Below are 14,080 nucleotides of genomic sequence, written 5' to 3'. Positions count from 1 at the left end.
GCCGCCCCTCCTGAGCGGGGAAATGAAAAGGCTTCCACGCTGGGAATGGTCTTGGCCTCTTTATTTGGGATAAAAGCCCCAGGTTGGCCATGAGCTAAAACACTGGTCAAAAAAAATAAGGTGGTGGGAGTCGAGCAGTGCAAGGGGGTGCGAGGGCTCCGGGGTGCATGTCCCCTCCTCCCAGCCAGACCCCGGGGCAGGGATGCTGCGGGCAGAGCGCTGGCACAGGCCAAGGCCACGCTGCACTGGTGTCCTTGGGATGGAGAGTTAGAAAACACTGGGAAGGAAGTGAGTCCGTCCTGCACGGCGAGTGGGGTTCCCCTGAGTTACACCACCGAACCGGCAGTCCTGGCTGGGGGCCAGAGCGAGCATCTGGCAAATGGAGGGATGTGGCAGTGTGAGCCAGGAGCCTCGCGGCTGCGGGGCTTGGCACGACCCTGCTCCATGCCCAGAACTGTCAGGCAGCCCCGGATGGGGGTCCCGGCTCCACTGGTGCATTGCTCTGGCTCGGCACACGGGCCAGTCCATGCTGCGCCAGCAGCTCCTGCACCAGCACGAGCTCCTGCTCCAGCTCCTGGGCACCACAGCCCAGTCCTGGTACGGTGGTGGCACTTTCCCCCAGCACCTGCAGCGCTTGTGCCGCCAGCTGGGCCCTCACCAGCAGCACAGCCACGGCCACATGCAGCTTGGCACAGCCCAGTGCCTTCATCCCCCCGCGGGCAGCAGCCTCTGTGGGAGAGCAGGCAAAGGAGCTGTGAGCATGACAGGGTCCCCCCAGGCAGGACTGGCCTGGGGGATGAGGACACCAGCTTGCCTGTCCTGGGGGTTTCACACTGTGCCATACCTTGGCTCCAGCGGTGCTTGCAGTACCGCAGGTCACGCAGGATTCCAGGGCCCCCAGCCGCCAGCCAGCGCAGAGCCGAGACACGGAGTGGGCTGCTGGCAGGTGCCTTCTCCAGGAGCTGCAGCAGGATGGGGAGCAGCTGCTGCGCCAGGGCAGCCGGCTCTGCAAAAACGTTGGGTTCATCCTCCTTGTACAGGCTGGCAGCTCTGAGGGGGCAGTCAAGGGGCAAGTGAAGCTGAGGACTAGCCCCATGGCACCCCACACTCACCCGTACCCAGCCCACAGGTCTGGCAACTCACTTGTTGGTCTCCAGCTCTTCCACAATGCTCCTGAGATCTAGGACAGGAAGGTGCCACAGCAGTGAGTCGAAGGTTTCCGGGTGGTCCCCAAACTCTGCCAGGAGGAGCTGCAGGAGGCTCTGGAGCCCAACATTGTCCTGCACAAAGACACAGCCACCTGGGAGTGGCTCCGTGGGATCTGGCCGCAAGAGGCTGGCGAAACACGAGGCCTCGTGCCGGACCTCCCGCTCCTCATCTTGCAGAAGGTGAATGCCCACATTTATCAGCCTGGGGGAAGGGAAGAGAAGAAAAGGGAAGGGAAGGCCACCACACTCCCCTGAGCATCCCCAACCTGTCGGGAGAGGGGGGAAGGATGAGAGCTCCCCAGGCAATGCTTCTCTGAAGGACTTTTCTCTTGTGGCGTGAAAGGCACAGACACTACCTGAAAGATCACTGCTTGGGAGAGGAGGGACCCACCATGCAGTTTACTGCTCGTAAGGGATTGGCTACTTCTCTTAAAATACCACCACCAATTTTTGTAGGCTGCAAGCTCTTAAGTGCTAGTGATTTTTGAATGAGTGGAGTTTTCTTTAATGCCCTTTAATTTTTTGCAGAGGACATTGCATTTTGCAGGGTCAGCCTGCAACACCCCAGGGCTGTGGGCAGTGCTGCTTCCGCAAGGACTTACCGCAGAGCCACAGAGACAAGCGAGGGACAGGCAGCACGCAGGGATCGTCGCACCACATTGGCACCCGCTGTCCGCAGGGAGCAGGCGGCCGCCAGCCGCAGCACCTCGGACAAAGCAGACCGGCTGCACTGCTCCAGCGCTGTGCACCATCGCTCGGCCAGGGGCCCGTCCTCAGCCCCAACCCTGTCAGAGCCCAGCGAAGGAGAGGGAATTCAGGCACACCTACCAGCTCTATCTGAGTGTCCAAAGACCACCAACTGCCCTGAGACCACAGGACCCAGAGACAAAGCTGTGATTTCTAGGCAAGAAGTTGTGGCTACTTCCAGCAAGGACTAAGGAGAAATCTGGAAGGGTCAGACAGAGTGCCCTGGCAGGACAGGGACCTACCAGTGGGCCAGCAGCAGGCTGGCAGCACACAGCACCTGGAAGAGGAGGTCGGGGCCAGGATGCTCAGCCTCCACCATGTGCAGCAGCATCTCCAGGCATGCTGCCGAGGAGCCCTGGAGCTTACAGGAAGCTTCGTGGGACCACGATGAGGGATCTCTGTAAAGATGCAGCAAAGCCTCAAGGTACAATCTCAGGAATTCTTTGTCTCTTCTCTCTCGCAGCACCGACCCCAAGCTCTCCTAGTTGACAGTGGGAAAGAAGATACACAGTTAGTGGCCCTGGCACTGCAGGGTGGCAACCTCAGTGCAACCAGCTGAGCACCCTGCACCCGTGCAGCCTCAGCCTGGGGAGCAGCATGCTTCTCAGTGAGCACACAGCACCCCATCTGTGCAGTGCATTGGGGACCCTCTGCTTTACTCGGTGACTTCTGAGCCTTATCGTACCAGCAGTGTCAGCCTGAGAGCCTTCTCCAGCTCCTCACACGTTCCTTCCTCCCCAGCAATCACCCAGCTCAGGACAGCAAGCTGGACATCAGGATTTGGTTGCCGGAGAAGTGAGCAGACAGCACTGATCCGCTCGCCATCCACCAGCTGGGCTGCCTCGCTGCACACAAAGTGGGCCATGGTTTGGTGGAGGATGGCTGAGCCCACCTGCAGAAAACCAGGATACTCCTTCCGACACTCGGCCTTGAGTGGGGTGTGTGCCCATGAGTGGGGGTTCCTCACCTCCCACCCCCGGGCTCACCGCCAGGAAGGCCACAGCCATGATTTCCCTGGCAGGCAGCAGTACCTGCAGCTCGGCGCATCCCAGCTTTCCCCCTGGCGGGAGGCTGCCCAGCTCGGTGCTGATGGCAACACGGATGCTCTGGGTGAAGCTAGGGCTGAAGGATGAGGGTAGGAGGGCGAGGATCTGGAGGAAGGCAGCACGGACGAGCGGGCAGCGCTGGGCAGGGGTGAGCAGCCAGTCCCGTGCCTCCAGCTGCAGAACCACAGGGTGCAGAGCCTCGGCCGACAGCCTGCGGGGAGACACGCAGCCTCACCATGGGGTCCCCAGCACAGGCACGGGCGCTGCTTTTCAGCCAGAAAGCTGCATCTCAGCACAGAGTGACCACAGGGCCCGGGGGATGGCGTGGGACCACTCACCCCTTGGTGCTTGCAGGGGCAGCCAGCAGCGCCTGCATCTGCAGCAGACACCCGTGGACAGCGTTGTGCGAGCGGACCTGTCCAGGTGTGGCAGGGAGCTGCCGGGCCAGCTGCAGGAGGAGCCCCGGGCGCTGGGGTGGCGGGACAACCGGCACCAGTGCCTTGGCAGCCATCGCTCTCACGGCGTAGATGGGGCTCCCCGCCAGCTCCAGCAGCGGCCTCAGGAAGTGAGCAGAGGGGCTGCGGAGCAAAAAGGGCACTGCGTGGTGATGCTCCAGCTGGAGCAACCCCCCCCTCCACCAAGAGCTAGGGCCAGCCCCGGCACTGCAGGACCACCTGCTGCAGGAGCCCGTGGCCAGGGCAGAGCATCTCTGCTGCCCCCTCACCTGCTGGGGCTGTCGGCACCAGGTTGCAGCTGGGCCAGGAGGGTGAGGACAGCGTGGAGCGCGGGGCGCAGGTGGGGCCCCCCTGGTGCGGGCCCCGTGGCTGCCCCCAGCTCACCCAGCAGGACGGTGCCCAGTTGGGGATGCTGCCCGAGGAAAGCTTGTAGGCTCACCCCCTCTGCTGGGCAGCCCTCCCCACGGCTCCGCTGCTGGCCCAGCAGCCGGGATGTGAGGGCGCCTGCAGACATGGAGCAGAAAGCAGGGTCAAGTCCTGTCCACCCTCTGCCCGACCCCTGGCACTTCGCTCTCACCCTGAGGGGTTGCAGCGGTTCTGCAGGGATCTTTCCCCCTCGGTACTCACTGAAGAGCTGGATGGCCGCGTTCCTCATGGCCCAGCACGGCGAGCTCAGGCCCCGCAGCGCCAGGGCCACCATTGGTGTGACGTGTCGCAGCAGCGCGCTGCCCAGCCCCGTGCCACGGACCAGCGTTTGCAGCACATGGAGGGCACACACCTGGGGAGAGCGTGTGGGGCTCAGCAGCACTGCGTGGGGAGGGGGCTCACACTTCCCTCCAAAGGGAAGATGGTGGGAGGACATGGGGAAGCCATGGGGCTGTCAGCTCCCGCGCTGCCGGGATGGGTGGCGTGGCCAGGGATGCAGCTTTTTGCTCACCCTGAGGTTTCTGCGCTAGCTAGCTCAGAGCCCCAGTGCAGCTCCCTTTAGGAGACCTCATGCAGATCACCCAAACAGGCTACAGCATCCAGGGGCTCAGTGCCCACCGTGCTCACCTGCGGGAGGTCGAGGGTCTGGTCCCAGTCCTGTGGCAGGGCTGTGGTGGCCAAGGCCAGCAGCGTCCTGACACAGCGGGTCAGCAGCGGCCGTGCCTGTGCCGGGGCCTCCCCGCTGACAATGCAGAGGAAGAGCATGGGGAAGCCAGCGGCACGGCGAGTGATTGAGCTGCTCCGGGGTCCACTCAGCGCTTCTAAGCCCTGAGGAACAAAACCCACCCGAGATATGGCTGGAAGCTTGCTGGCTGGAGCCTGCAGCTGCTCTGCAGGGGAGGGCGCCAGCTGCACCAACCCCGCGCTGCATCATCTCAGTTGCCAGGTGGGTGTTTGCCTGAGAGTGGGGGGACACAGAGACATGGCTCTGAGGCTCCCCAGGGCATGGGAAGAACATGGGGCAGAATGAGCACGGTACCTGCTCCAGCATGGTCTGCGGGATGGCCTGCAGCTCCGTGTCTGGGTGGTTCAGCAGAGCAGCGCAGAACTTGGTGAAGCCCATGCTGCAGCCCTCCACTGCTCCCTAGGGCAGAGCAGCGTGAGGCCCCTGTGCCCCAAAGGCTGCATCCGCCAGCACCCACTGGCCCCCACAAACCTCTTTGCAAAGGGGAAGGAGAAAGCAAGAAGACATGATGGTGTGGGGACGTGACAGGGTTTGGCACTGGGATCCCAGCCAGGGGCTTCCAGCCGTGCTCCACATCCTGCCCCAGAGCAGACGCTGCCCCCCTGTGCTCGCCCTCCCTGCAGGCCAGCGAGAGCCCCTGGCTATTGCCCTGGGGCAGGGACAGGGCTGGAGGGGTGGTGAAGGGGCTGAGCCACCCCAGGTGGGACACGCTCTTACCCAGTGCCGGCAGCGCAGCAGGATTTCCTGGAACACCCTCACGGCCATCTGCAGGGTGGAGAGTGGCAGGAGGGGCGCGGATCCAGCAGGCAGCGTGGGGGCCAGCAGCAGCTCAGCCAGGCCCCCCAGGAGCAGCCCTATCTCCTGGGAAGAAGCAGAAGGTCACCGAGATGGGTAGTGGGGCTGCCCCACTCCTGTCCTGCCCACTATCGCCACCACAGGGAAGCACAATGGGTGCTGCTGTCGCCCCCCAGCATGGGTGCGCTTGGTTGCCGACACCATCAGGCAGTGTGGCTACCAGTGTGGCTCCAAGCATGCACAGGCTCTGTGGCCCAGCCATTTCCCAGCCAGCTGCAAGGTGTGTGTGGCAGAGATGGCCTTTTTCCAGACAGCCTCTGGAAAGGCTGTGGAAGAGAAGCTGGGATGGGCGACTGCAAGGCTGCAAGCCAGGGAGCTCGGCTCTGGCACAGCTGGGGTCTGTCAGTGCCTGGGAACCAGCTGGGCTGCATAGGGCAGGCAGGCGGCGGCTTTTGGGGAGCCTGGTGGTTGCACTCTCCTTGGCAGAGGGTGAGGATGGGTGCAGCAGGTCCGAGGTAAGGGCAGAGATTTCCCCTTGTTCATCCTCAGGGAGGGTGGATGCCCCAAGGGGAGTTAAAGAACCCAGCTGCTGAGGTGGGTGCCATGCTGGGCTGCCCATCTTCCCAGTGCCATGAGGAGGGGTGCCTACCTTCACTGATACCCAGCAGCAGGTCAGGATCAGGCTGTGCTCCTCTGACAGCAGGATTGAGTCCTCCTCCTCTTCCTCCTGCCCCCGGCCTTTTCCCAGCATGATGAGGGAGCCGATGGCATTCCCCATGTCTGCGAACGACGGGGCAGCAGCTGCAAAATGGAAAAGCCTGGTCTGAGCGGGGCAGTGCCTGCAGGGAGTGTGGGGAAGAGGGAGGGGGATGCCCCTGGGGGTTTGGGGAGACCCGCTGTCCCCTGTTCAGAGTGCACAAAAATGGCAGCAGTTCCTGTCCTGCAATGTGTCCCACTCAGGACCGTGGTTTGCTTTGCCCCACTGCTCTTTCCACATCATTGCTGTAAGAGTTCTGCCAGGCCCTCTCTCCCAGCTGCTCCAACTGAGCAAGTGCCTTGCTGCTTCTGGAAGGCTTTTGCCTCAACTTCTGCTGCTGTTCTCACATGCAGTTGAGAAAGGGACCCAAACCCAGGTGCTAGCCACTCTGCTCCTGTATTTTCCTGGATCCTCTGCCCATTAGCTAGAGTGTCCTTGCCCAGGTGTCCTCCTTTGGACCTTCCAGGCCAACCATCCCTGCCTGGCCCCACTGCTGTCCCCTGCTAGAGGCAGTGAGCCCAAAGCAAGTGTGTTCCCCGCAGGCTGGAGGGCTGCTGGGTTAAGGATGGCTGTGATGGAGGTACCAGTGGTTCCTGGGGCTGGTCACCCCCAGGGACACTCTCACCTTGCTCACCGGCGCCGGGGCCTTGCTGGCTCTGCAGTGCTCCCAGGAGGAAGGAGGTGATGTCTCTCACCGTGGTCACGAGGCGGGCAAGGAGCTCCTGCCAGCTCTGTGCCAGCTCTGCTGCCCGCATGGAAGCGGCCACCTCTGGCACCTGGAGCAGGCACCTCCGCAGGGCTGCGATGGCTCCTGCACACACACCCACCTCTGGTCACAGCTGTGGCCAGGGCAGCCCCAGCCCTCCTGCCTGAGACTACAGCTGAAATGGCTTACGGGCAGGGGGGCTCAGGGCCCCCAGGTGAAGGCCACACTGGGCAGGTGGAGCAGTAATACAGGAGAACTGTGGCAAACACATGGCATCAGCACTGAGTTTGTGGCCTCAGCCTTGCCTATACAATTCCTGCCTGCTCCAGATTACCAGGAAGGAGACCTGCTGGAGGAGCCTGCTGGGCTGGGGCCGTACCGTGCATCGGTGTGCTGGCTGCTGCCTGCAGCAGGTCCTGGCACGCTGCAGCGTACTGGGCTTGCAGCACGTGGAGAAGGTGCTGAACGAAGCACAGGCCTCGGTTGGGCAGTGTCAGGGCTGCTTCAGCCTCCAGGGCCAGGCTCTTCATGGTGCTGCTGTCTGACCTGGGGGAAGAGGCAAACACTGCTGTGAGAATGAGGGAGTTTTCTGCCCATCCTGTGTTATGCGGTTCCTTCCTCATCCAATGCAGGTTCCTGCACCCCAACCCTACCCAGCTCCCCACCGCAAGGCTATTTCAAACCCAAGCCATTGCTGCCCCGAGCTATCGACACAGACTCCAGTGAGACACCGGTGCTGCCAACACACACTCCCAGGGGCTGCTGTGCCACCATGGGGAGGGGGAAGCCAGGAGCTCATACTTCTGCAGGATGGTCTTCATCAGCACAGCTCCAGCTTCAGCCTCCTGCACTCGGGGGCTGCCCAGGGCATCCTGGGCCAGCTGGAAGAGAGCCAGGGCGATGGGCTCAGGGAACGTGGCAGGGAAGTAGCGGACAAGTAGCTCCGATGCCAAGTCTCTGATCTGCCAAGACAGGAGAGGTGGGTGGAATCAAGGCATGGGAGGAGGGAAACACAGTGGGCTTTCCCTCTGAGCCTGCTCAGGGCCAAGGCAGGTGTCTGTGGCCTCACCTTGTCTTTACAATGCTCACCTCATTAGTGCTGTCCTGCAAGCAGCCCAGCAGTGCCAACAAATTGGGCTGAGAGAAGAAGTCCCAGCAGCCGCTCTGCCTGGCATAGCTCAGCAGCACGGCCATGGTCCCTGCAGGGGGGATACGGGGCAGTGGGATGGGACTGGTGGGGAGCACCCCTGCAGCCGAGGGGTGATGCTCCAGGTGGGCTGCCCATACTCACGTGGGGGCTGGCCTTTCTTCCTCTCGGGGCTCCAGGTGTCTGTGCAGGTCTCCAAAACAGTGGCTAGGAGGAGCAGACCTGTCTTCTTCCTCTGATAGTTGGCGCCCGGGCTGAGTGAGGTGACGCTGAGCTGCAGCAGCCACTCCACAAAGCCTGTGGGCAAAGAGCATGGCAGCGAGTGATGCTGGACTGGGCACCCGTGTGCAAATCCCCCAGGGCTGTGATGGAGGTGCTGGGGTGGCCACCTCACCTACTGCCTGGGCGAGCTGCCCTGCTGCCTTGCCCGGCTCGGTGCCTCGGGGTGCCTTCCCTCGCAGCTGGGCCAGCGAGCTGTCCCGCAGCCGGACCAGCGCCTTCCTCACCGCTGCCTGCAGCAGCTGCCGGAATGAGGAGGAGTCGCAGTTGAGGTTGAGGGGCAGGAACTCCTGCAGCAGCTGCATCTCAGTACCCAGGAGGGGCTGGTTGGTGCTGGGGCTGCAGCAGAGCAGACCCAGCGCCGCCAGCCGAATGCTCTCCTCGCTGGCACCCAGGCAGCAGGAGAGTCGCTCCAGCGCCTCGCCCTGCAGTGGCAGGGACCCTGCCACGCTCTTCTGTGCCTTCAGCAGCGAGACCCAAGCCCGCAGCGATGCCGTGTCCTGGCCACTGAACTGGGTGGCCAGTGGTGTCTGTGTGGCTGGGAGCTGCCGCAGGGTCCAGGTGAGGAGGTGGTTGGTGGCGTTGCTCTGCAGGATGGGCCGGGGGGAGCGGAGTGCCTGGGAGAGCAGGGGCAGCCAGTACAGCGTCCACTGCTCTGCCAGAGCCGCCTCCCCACCCCGCTGCCCGTCCTGCCGCTCGGCACACTGCTGCCGCACCAGCGCCTTGTAGACCTCGGTGGCTGCGGGACACAGGTGGTTGGTGGAGAGGCAGCTCAGGAGGTGCTGCGGCAGGTCTGGGTAGGCATCCAGCACCTGGGAGAAAGGCAGACGACCCTCATCCCCGTGCCAGGCTGAAGGCTGGGTACGGTGGGGGATGGATCTGGGTACAGACCACACTGTGGTCACCCATGGCACCAAGATCTCTGGCACCCCAAGCTGCTTTTGGCCAGATTTTGGTGGGCATCCATGGGCACAGGTTCCCTCCCCGCTGGCAGTGCCCAGGGATGCATCACTGTTGCTGTAGCTCACTACCCCACCAGGGATTCTATGCCTTAGGTGATATCAAAACAGCCCCCCGGGCTGGGCAGGCTGCCTGCCCGCATGGCTGAGCCAGGCAGGGGAAGGTGACATGCAGCGGACAGAGGCTGTGCCACACGGGACCAAGCCTCCCTGTCCCTGCGCCTTCCCTACCTGTTGGCTGCCCACATAGGGGACAATGGCACACAGGGGCACGTATCTGGCTTTGATTTGCCACGGCATCGAGACCACCCTCTGCAGCATCTGTTGGTAGAGGGGTCTCTCCTGGTCCTGGAAGTGCTGGCACTCGAGGTGGTAGATCTCCAGGAGCAGCCGGAAGGAGCTGTGAACGAACTCAGACACCCCTTCCACCTGCAGGGAGAAGGCCAGCAGCGAGCACGAACCATTAGGGTGGGCTCCCTCTTGTCTTGCTGTGTCAGAAAAGACCCTTTGCTTTCCCCTGTCTGTGGACTTTCAGTACTGGCTGGTAACCAAGGGGTTAGGAGCTGTGGACGTGGGGAGGGCAGGTGGTGAGCCAGTAGATGTGGACAGGCTGGGACTGCACTGGTGGAGGTGCAGACCCAGCCTGGGGAGGGCAAAACATGAGGACATGTCCCTGCACAGGCTGTGTGTGACAAGTGCCCCAGCCTCAGCAGTGTGGGTGCCCCTGCCCTGCCAGAGGGCAGCTGCAGGCAGCCGCAGGCAAGGGGGTGGTTTGGTTGGTGGAGCTGAAACAGGCAGGGCTGAGTTATGGGCAGGGGAACAGCAGCTGAGCCAGGTGAAGGAAGGGCTGTTTCTGGCTGCCCTAGCACGGTCTTACCGGGGTCTCAGCATTGTCCCACACCAGCTGGGTGAGCTGCCGGAGCAGCTCGGTGTCCTGGGCCAGGATGCGGGTGCCAGTGAGGCGCCAGACGGCAGGCAGGCTGTCCCGCAGGCGCTGCAGCCACAGGGCACAGGCTGCAAGAGCAGAGAGCACCGCTGCAGCCCTCACCCGAGACTCGCCTGCAGAGCCGGGGCGGGCTGATGGGCTTAAGGACCCCATGTGCAAGGGGAGCAGTTTCCCCATTAGGTGCAGAAGAGCCCAAGAAGGTTAGTAGTGTCTGTTGGGCTGAATGGAGAAATTAATAGCAGTTCCCAGACCAGCTACCAAGATCCAGAAAAGCATCTTCTCTGGGAGAAGATAAAGCACCACAAGGGCTCTGTGCTGCATGAGCACTGTGAACCTTTTAAACCTCCCCACCACGGCGTGATCATCATCTCCTACCTTGGAAGCAGTAGTAGTGGCAATCCTTCTGCTCCTTGGTCAGGGCACACACAGTGGGAAAGATCACGTCCAGCAGCAGGCAGGCCTGCGGGAGCACAGTGGCTCAGGCAGCGGGCAGGAGAGGGCTTTCCAGTGCGAGAAAACCCCGCCATGAGACAGGCAAAGTGAGCACTGCCTAGTTTTTCTGCTCTTGTAGCAGCTTATTGCTAGCTTTTAAAGCTCCCTGTCTGGAAGTTCTCAGCTCTTAAGAATTCAGGATATGCTGGAGATGGGCTGAGCTGGAGCCTACACTTGGCCCAGGGCAGCCCTAGCTTCATGCTGCAGGAGCACGGGGCAAAAGCTGCTACTGTTTTGCTTGTGCTGGGGCTACTTTTAGCAGCTTCTGGCTTCTCAGCTCCCCAGGTTCCCAGGAGAGGGAAATTCCTGCTCAGATGTCTTTGGAAAAAGCAGTCTCCTGCCTAATGCACCGTGCACAGTGGGATGTGTGGAGCTGCTGGTGCAGCCTGGCTATGTCCCCCAGGGATTCACAGCCCCTGCTAGTGGCTGCCAGCCGTCTCCAAGGGTTCTCAAGCCCTGGCTGTTGTGTTTGAGCTCTCCTACCTTGTGGGTGAAGCTCTCCACCTGGCAGCTGAGGATGTCCATTTTGCAACATGTCAGCAAACCTCTGGTGAACACCAGCTTCTCCAGCCCATCGGGCTCCAGGACAGGGGGGACCTCCACCTCCAGCTCCCCAAACTTCAGCTCCTCTGCACCTGGTGGGAAATGGCTGCATTAGATGGCAGAAAGATGCCGAGCCCAAATGCTGTTCCAAGAGTGAACTGCCCTGGCTCATTCTGGAGTGACTATGGGAGGTGGCCTGTGGCAGCTGGGGCTCCCAGACCCCAAGAGCAGGACGCTGCCGTGTCCAGCTTGCACTGCTGGTAAGTGGGGCTAGCTTCTGTCCCCTTGCACCCGAACACGCCTGTCCCGGCCGTCCCCTTCGCCCGAAGCCATCCCTGCCTTGGGATGGAGCATGTACCTCGGTCAGGGAGCTGGAAGAGGGCCAGCACGGCGCTGGCCCCACGCTCAGGCTGTGGGGCTGTGTTCACCAGCATGCTCAAGGCCGTGCCTGCCAGCAGCCTCGTGTCCTTGTTTGGGGCCTGGACTTGCAGAGAAGGCAAAGGCACTGCTCAAAACGCCATTTAAAACCAAACTCAATTTAACCCTCCCTCCATGCCCATGCAGGCAACTACATAGGGTCTCTTGGCAACCTCAGACACTGGAGCTGCCTCTGCAGGCTCCCCTCGGGGAGGGGCATGGGGAAAACACCCAGGAAGGACAGCATCGCTCTGCTCCTCGGCACAGGCAGTCCCTCCTGGGGGCCGTACGCACCTTCCCCCACGCCACCTCCAGCAGCAGCCCTAAGAGGCTCTGCAGGGCTTCGCTCTTCCCTGCAGCACTCCACACCAAGGGGGCCACGTCCTTCGGGAGTGCCTGGAAGAGCTGGAGACAAGCCTGGAGGAGGAGGGACAGGGCCCGTGGGGATGGCTGTCAGCATCCCTCACCTCCCAAAAAGCAGCAGTTCCCCAGGATGGCCATCTGAAGTGGTGCTGTGTGCCACACCTCTCCTGGACATTGCTGCCAGTGCCTGGCCAATCCTTGCAGACACCGATCCTTCCCCCCTCCTCCAAAATTCAGCTCTTACCTTGACAGCCAGGTAGCCCCACGTGCTGCCGGGTGCGGGCTGGCTCTGCAGCACCCAGCGTAAGGTGGTGGCCAGACGCTGCAGCAGCGGGGCCAGGTTCTGCTGCCAGTGCTGCCGGCCCAGGATGCTCTCCTCCGTGAACATGCAAACTGCGGGCAAGGGGACAGCATCATTCCCTGGCCCTCCCAGCACTGTGCCGCAGCCAGCCCTGCTCCCAGTTAAGCTAAGGGCTGTGCTGCTGGCAAGCAGTGTGAGAATGGGGCTGGGATGCAGGGGGTGCTGTGGCTTGTCCCAGGGGGGTGGGCAGAGCCATTGGGTGTTGCTGGGACCTCTGCAGAGATCCCACAGATCCAGCTGAGCCCTGTGCCCCCTCCCACGAGCACAGAGGACCCAGTCTGGGTGGGCAGGAGGTGTCTCTTGTGTTGGTGGTGTGGGCTGGGAGAAGCCCCCGGAGAGGAAGGAGCAGAGACTGACCTGACTGAAGGTCCCCAGGAGACAGCACCTGCAGGGGCAGAAGGACAGTTTGTCCTGAATGCTGACATGCTGGGGTTTGCTCCCTTGGGCAGGAGGGTCCTGCCTGTGCCAGAAGCTGTCCCAGGGATGAGTGAAGGGCTGGTGTGACAGGCAGCCACATGTCACCAGCTGCAAGCAAGGGCGAGCCCCCAGCACAGTAGAAAGAGAAGCAAAGGACCTCAGGCAGCCCAAACCAGGGGGCCCCTGTCACACGTGGGCTCCAGTCAAGCCCCTGCAAAATCTGTGCCACCGCACAACTGGGGTGCTCTCACCTCTCCCTCCAGGCCAGCCAGCAGCATGCCCACCTCCCGGGCCAGCAGTGCTTCCTTCCCCACCGCCAGCTGGGTCACGATCTGCCGAGAGACACCCCGAGTCAGCCGCTCTGACCCCCAAGAGACACCAGCTGCAGTGCACCTTCGGGGAGCTCTGTGGTGTCACCGTGGCCCCTTTGCTGGTAAGGATGCACTGCACCGGAGCTGCGCCGGCAGCAGGCACAGCCGGGCGAGATCACTGCTTGCACTTGTGGCTAAAAGAGCTCTGAAGTCACAGCTCAGCTGGTTGTGTTACAGACCTGTTCCAGTTTCTGGAAAGAGCTGGAGCTGCCGGTTGCTTCCATCTGGAAAGCCAGGACACAGCGGAGCAGGGGCCGTGCCTCCGCCTCGTCCAGTGCCCGCAGACCCTCACCCAGCGCCCGCGACAGCAGGAGAGCCTCCTCCAGGTGCTTGTCTTTGCATCTCTTGGCAGTACTCCTGGAACAGGAAGGGGATGGCGGTGAAGGTACCCTGGCTCTGTGGGGATGGGGTGGAGATACCCCAGCCTGGTGGAGATTAGGCTTGGGGTGCCCTGGTTCAATGTGGATTGGAAAGGGGGTACCCCAGTTCGATTTGGATTGGGGTGAGGGTGCCTCGTCTTGGTGGGAATTAGGGGTGGGGTACCCCAGTTTGATTTAGATGGGGTAGGGGTGCCCCATCTTGAGAGGGGTTAGGGTTGGGGTGCCCCAGGGTGTATGCTCTTCTCTCCCAACTGCACTCAGCATTGCACAGGGCGGAGTGTGGGGAGGGGGGGTGAAACTCCTCAAAACTCAAAAACTCAGCGTCCACAACCCAGCCTGTTCTGGCGAACGCAAGCCCTTCGCGGGGCGGGGGGGGCAGGAGGGCCCAAAAATTCCTAAAACTTGCTGCCCAGCTTCTGCAGAGCGGGTGGAAGGAGATGAGGGCAAGTGGGGGTGGCTCGGTCCCCCTATGCGGGGACAGAGCCCCCCCCCCCTCCCCACCTCCCGAACCGCGCCTGGG

At 62.3% G+C, this 14,080-nt stretch overlaps 1 protein-coding gene across 1 annotated transcript in view; it reads right to left on the bottom strand.

Moving 5' to 3' along the window:
- Positions 1-55: 55 nt before the first annotated feature.
- LOC113486218 (thyroid adenoma-associated protein homolog) overlaps positions 56-14,080 on the bottom strand; it is a 17,065-nt gene continuing 3,040 nt past the window's right edge. The window contains exons 3-32 of the mRNA XM_026859945.1: positions 13,360-13,537; positions 13,061-13,141; positions 12,750-12,777; positions 12,276-12,424; positions 11,963-12,085; positions 11,610-11,730; positions 11,192-11,343; positions 10,592-10,676; positions 10,148-10,284; positions 9,502-9,699; positions 8,427-9,123; positions 8,177-8,329; positions 7,975-8,084; positions 7,687-7,847; positions 7,265-7,431; positions 6,805-6,990; positions 6,072-6,223; positions 5,345-5,488; positions 4,922-5,026; positions 4,510-4,710; positions 4,084-4,234; positions 3,726-3,960; positions 3,340-3,579; positions 2,987-3,212; positions 2,641-2,883; positions 2,198-2,436; positions 1,811-1,993; positions 1,144-1,410; positions 845-1,050; positions 56-729 (exon numbers count right to left, since the gene is read on the bottom strand). Of these exons, the coding sequence (XP_026715746.1) occupies positions 458-729; positions 845-1,050; positions 1,144-1,410; positions 1,811-1,993; positions 2,198-2,436; positions 2,641-2,883; positions 2,987-3,212; positions 3,340-3,579; positions 3,726-3,960; positions 4,084-4,234; positions 4,510-4,710; positions 4,922-5,026; positions 5,345-5,488; positions 6,072-6,223; positions 6,805-6,990; positions 7,265-7,431; positions 7,687-7,847; positions 7,975-8,084; positions 8,177-8,329; positions 8,427-9,123; positions 9,502-9,699; positions 10,148-10,284; positions 10,592-10,676; positions 11,192-11,343; positions 11,610-11,730; positions 11,963-12,085; positions 12,276-12,424; positions 12,750-12,777; positions 13,061-13,141; positions 13,360-13,537 (5,590 nt within the window). The 3' untranslated portion in view covers positions 56-457. The remainder of the gene's footprint in view (positions 730-844; positions 1,051-1,143; positions 1,411-1,810; positions 1,994-2,197; positions 2,437-2,640; positions 2,884-2,986; positions 3,213-3,339; positions 3,580-3,725; positions 3,961-4,083; positions 4,235-4,509; positions 4,711-4,921; positions 5,027-5,344; positions 5,489-6,071; positions 6,224-6,804; positions 6,991-7,264; positions 7,432-7,686; positions 7,848-7,974; positions 8,085-8,176; positions 8,330-8,426; positions 9,124-9,501; positions 9,700-10,147; positions 10,285-10,591; positions 10,677-11,191; positions 11,344-11,609; positions 11,731-11,962; positions 12,086-12,275; positions 12,425-12,749; positions 12,778-13,060; positions 13,142-13,359; positions 13,538-14,080) is intronic.

Source organism: Athene cunicularia (genome assembly GCF_003259725.1).
Source record: "Athene cunicularia isolate RWA chromosome 15 unlocalized genomic scaffold, athCun1 chr15_part1, whole genome shotgun sequence".
In the NCBI taxonomy this organism is placed as follows: Eukaryota; Metazoa; Chordata; class Aves; order Strigiformes; family Strigidae; genus Athene; species Athene cunicularia.
Note: the sequence above shows the minus strand (reverse complement) of the source record. Positions and strands in the feature narration are given on the sequence as shown.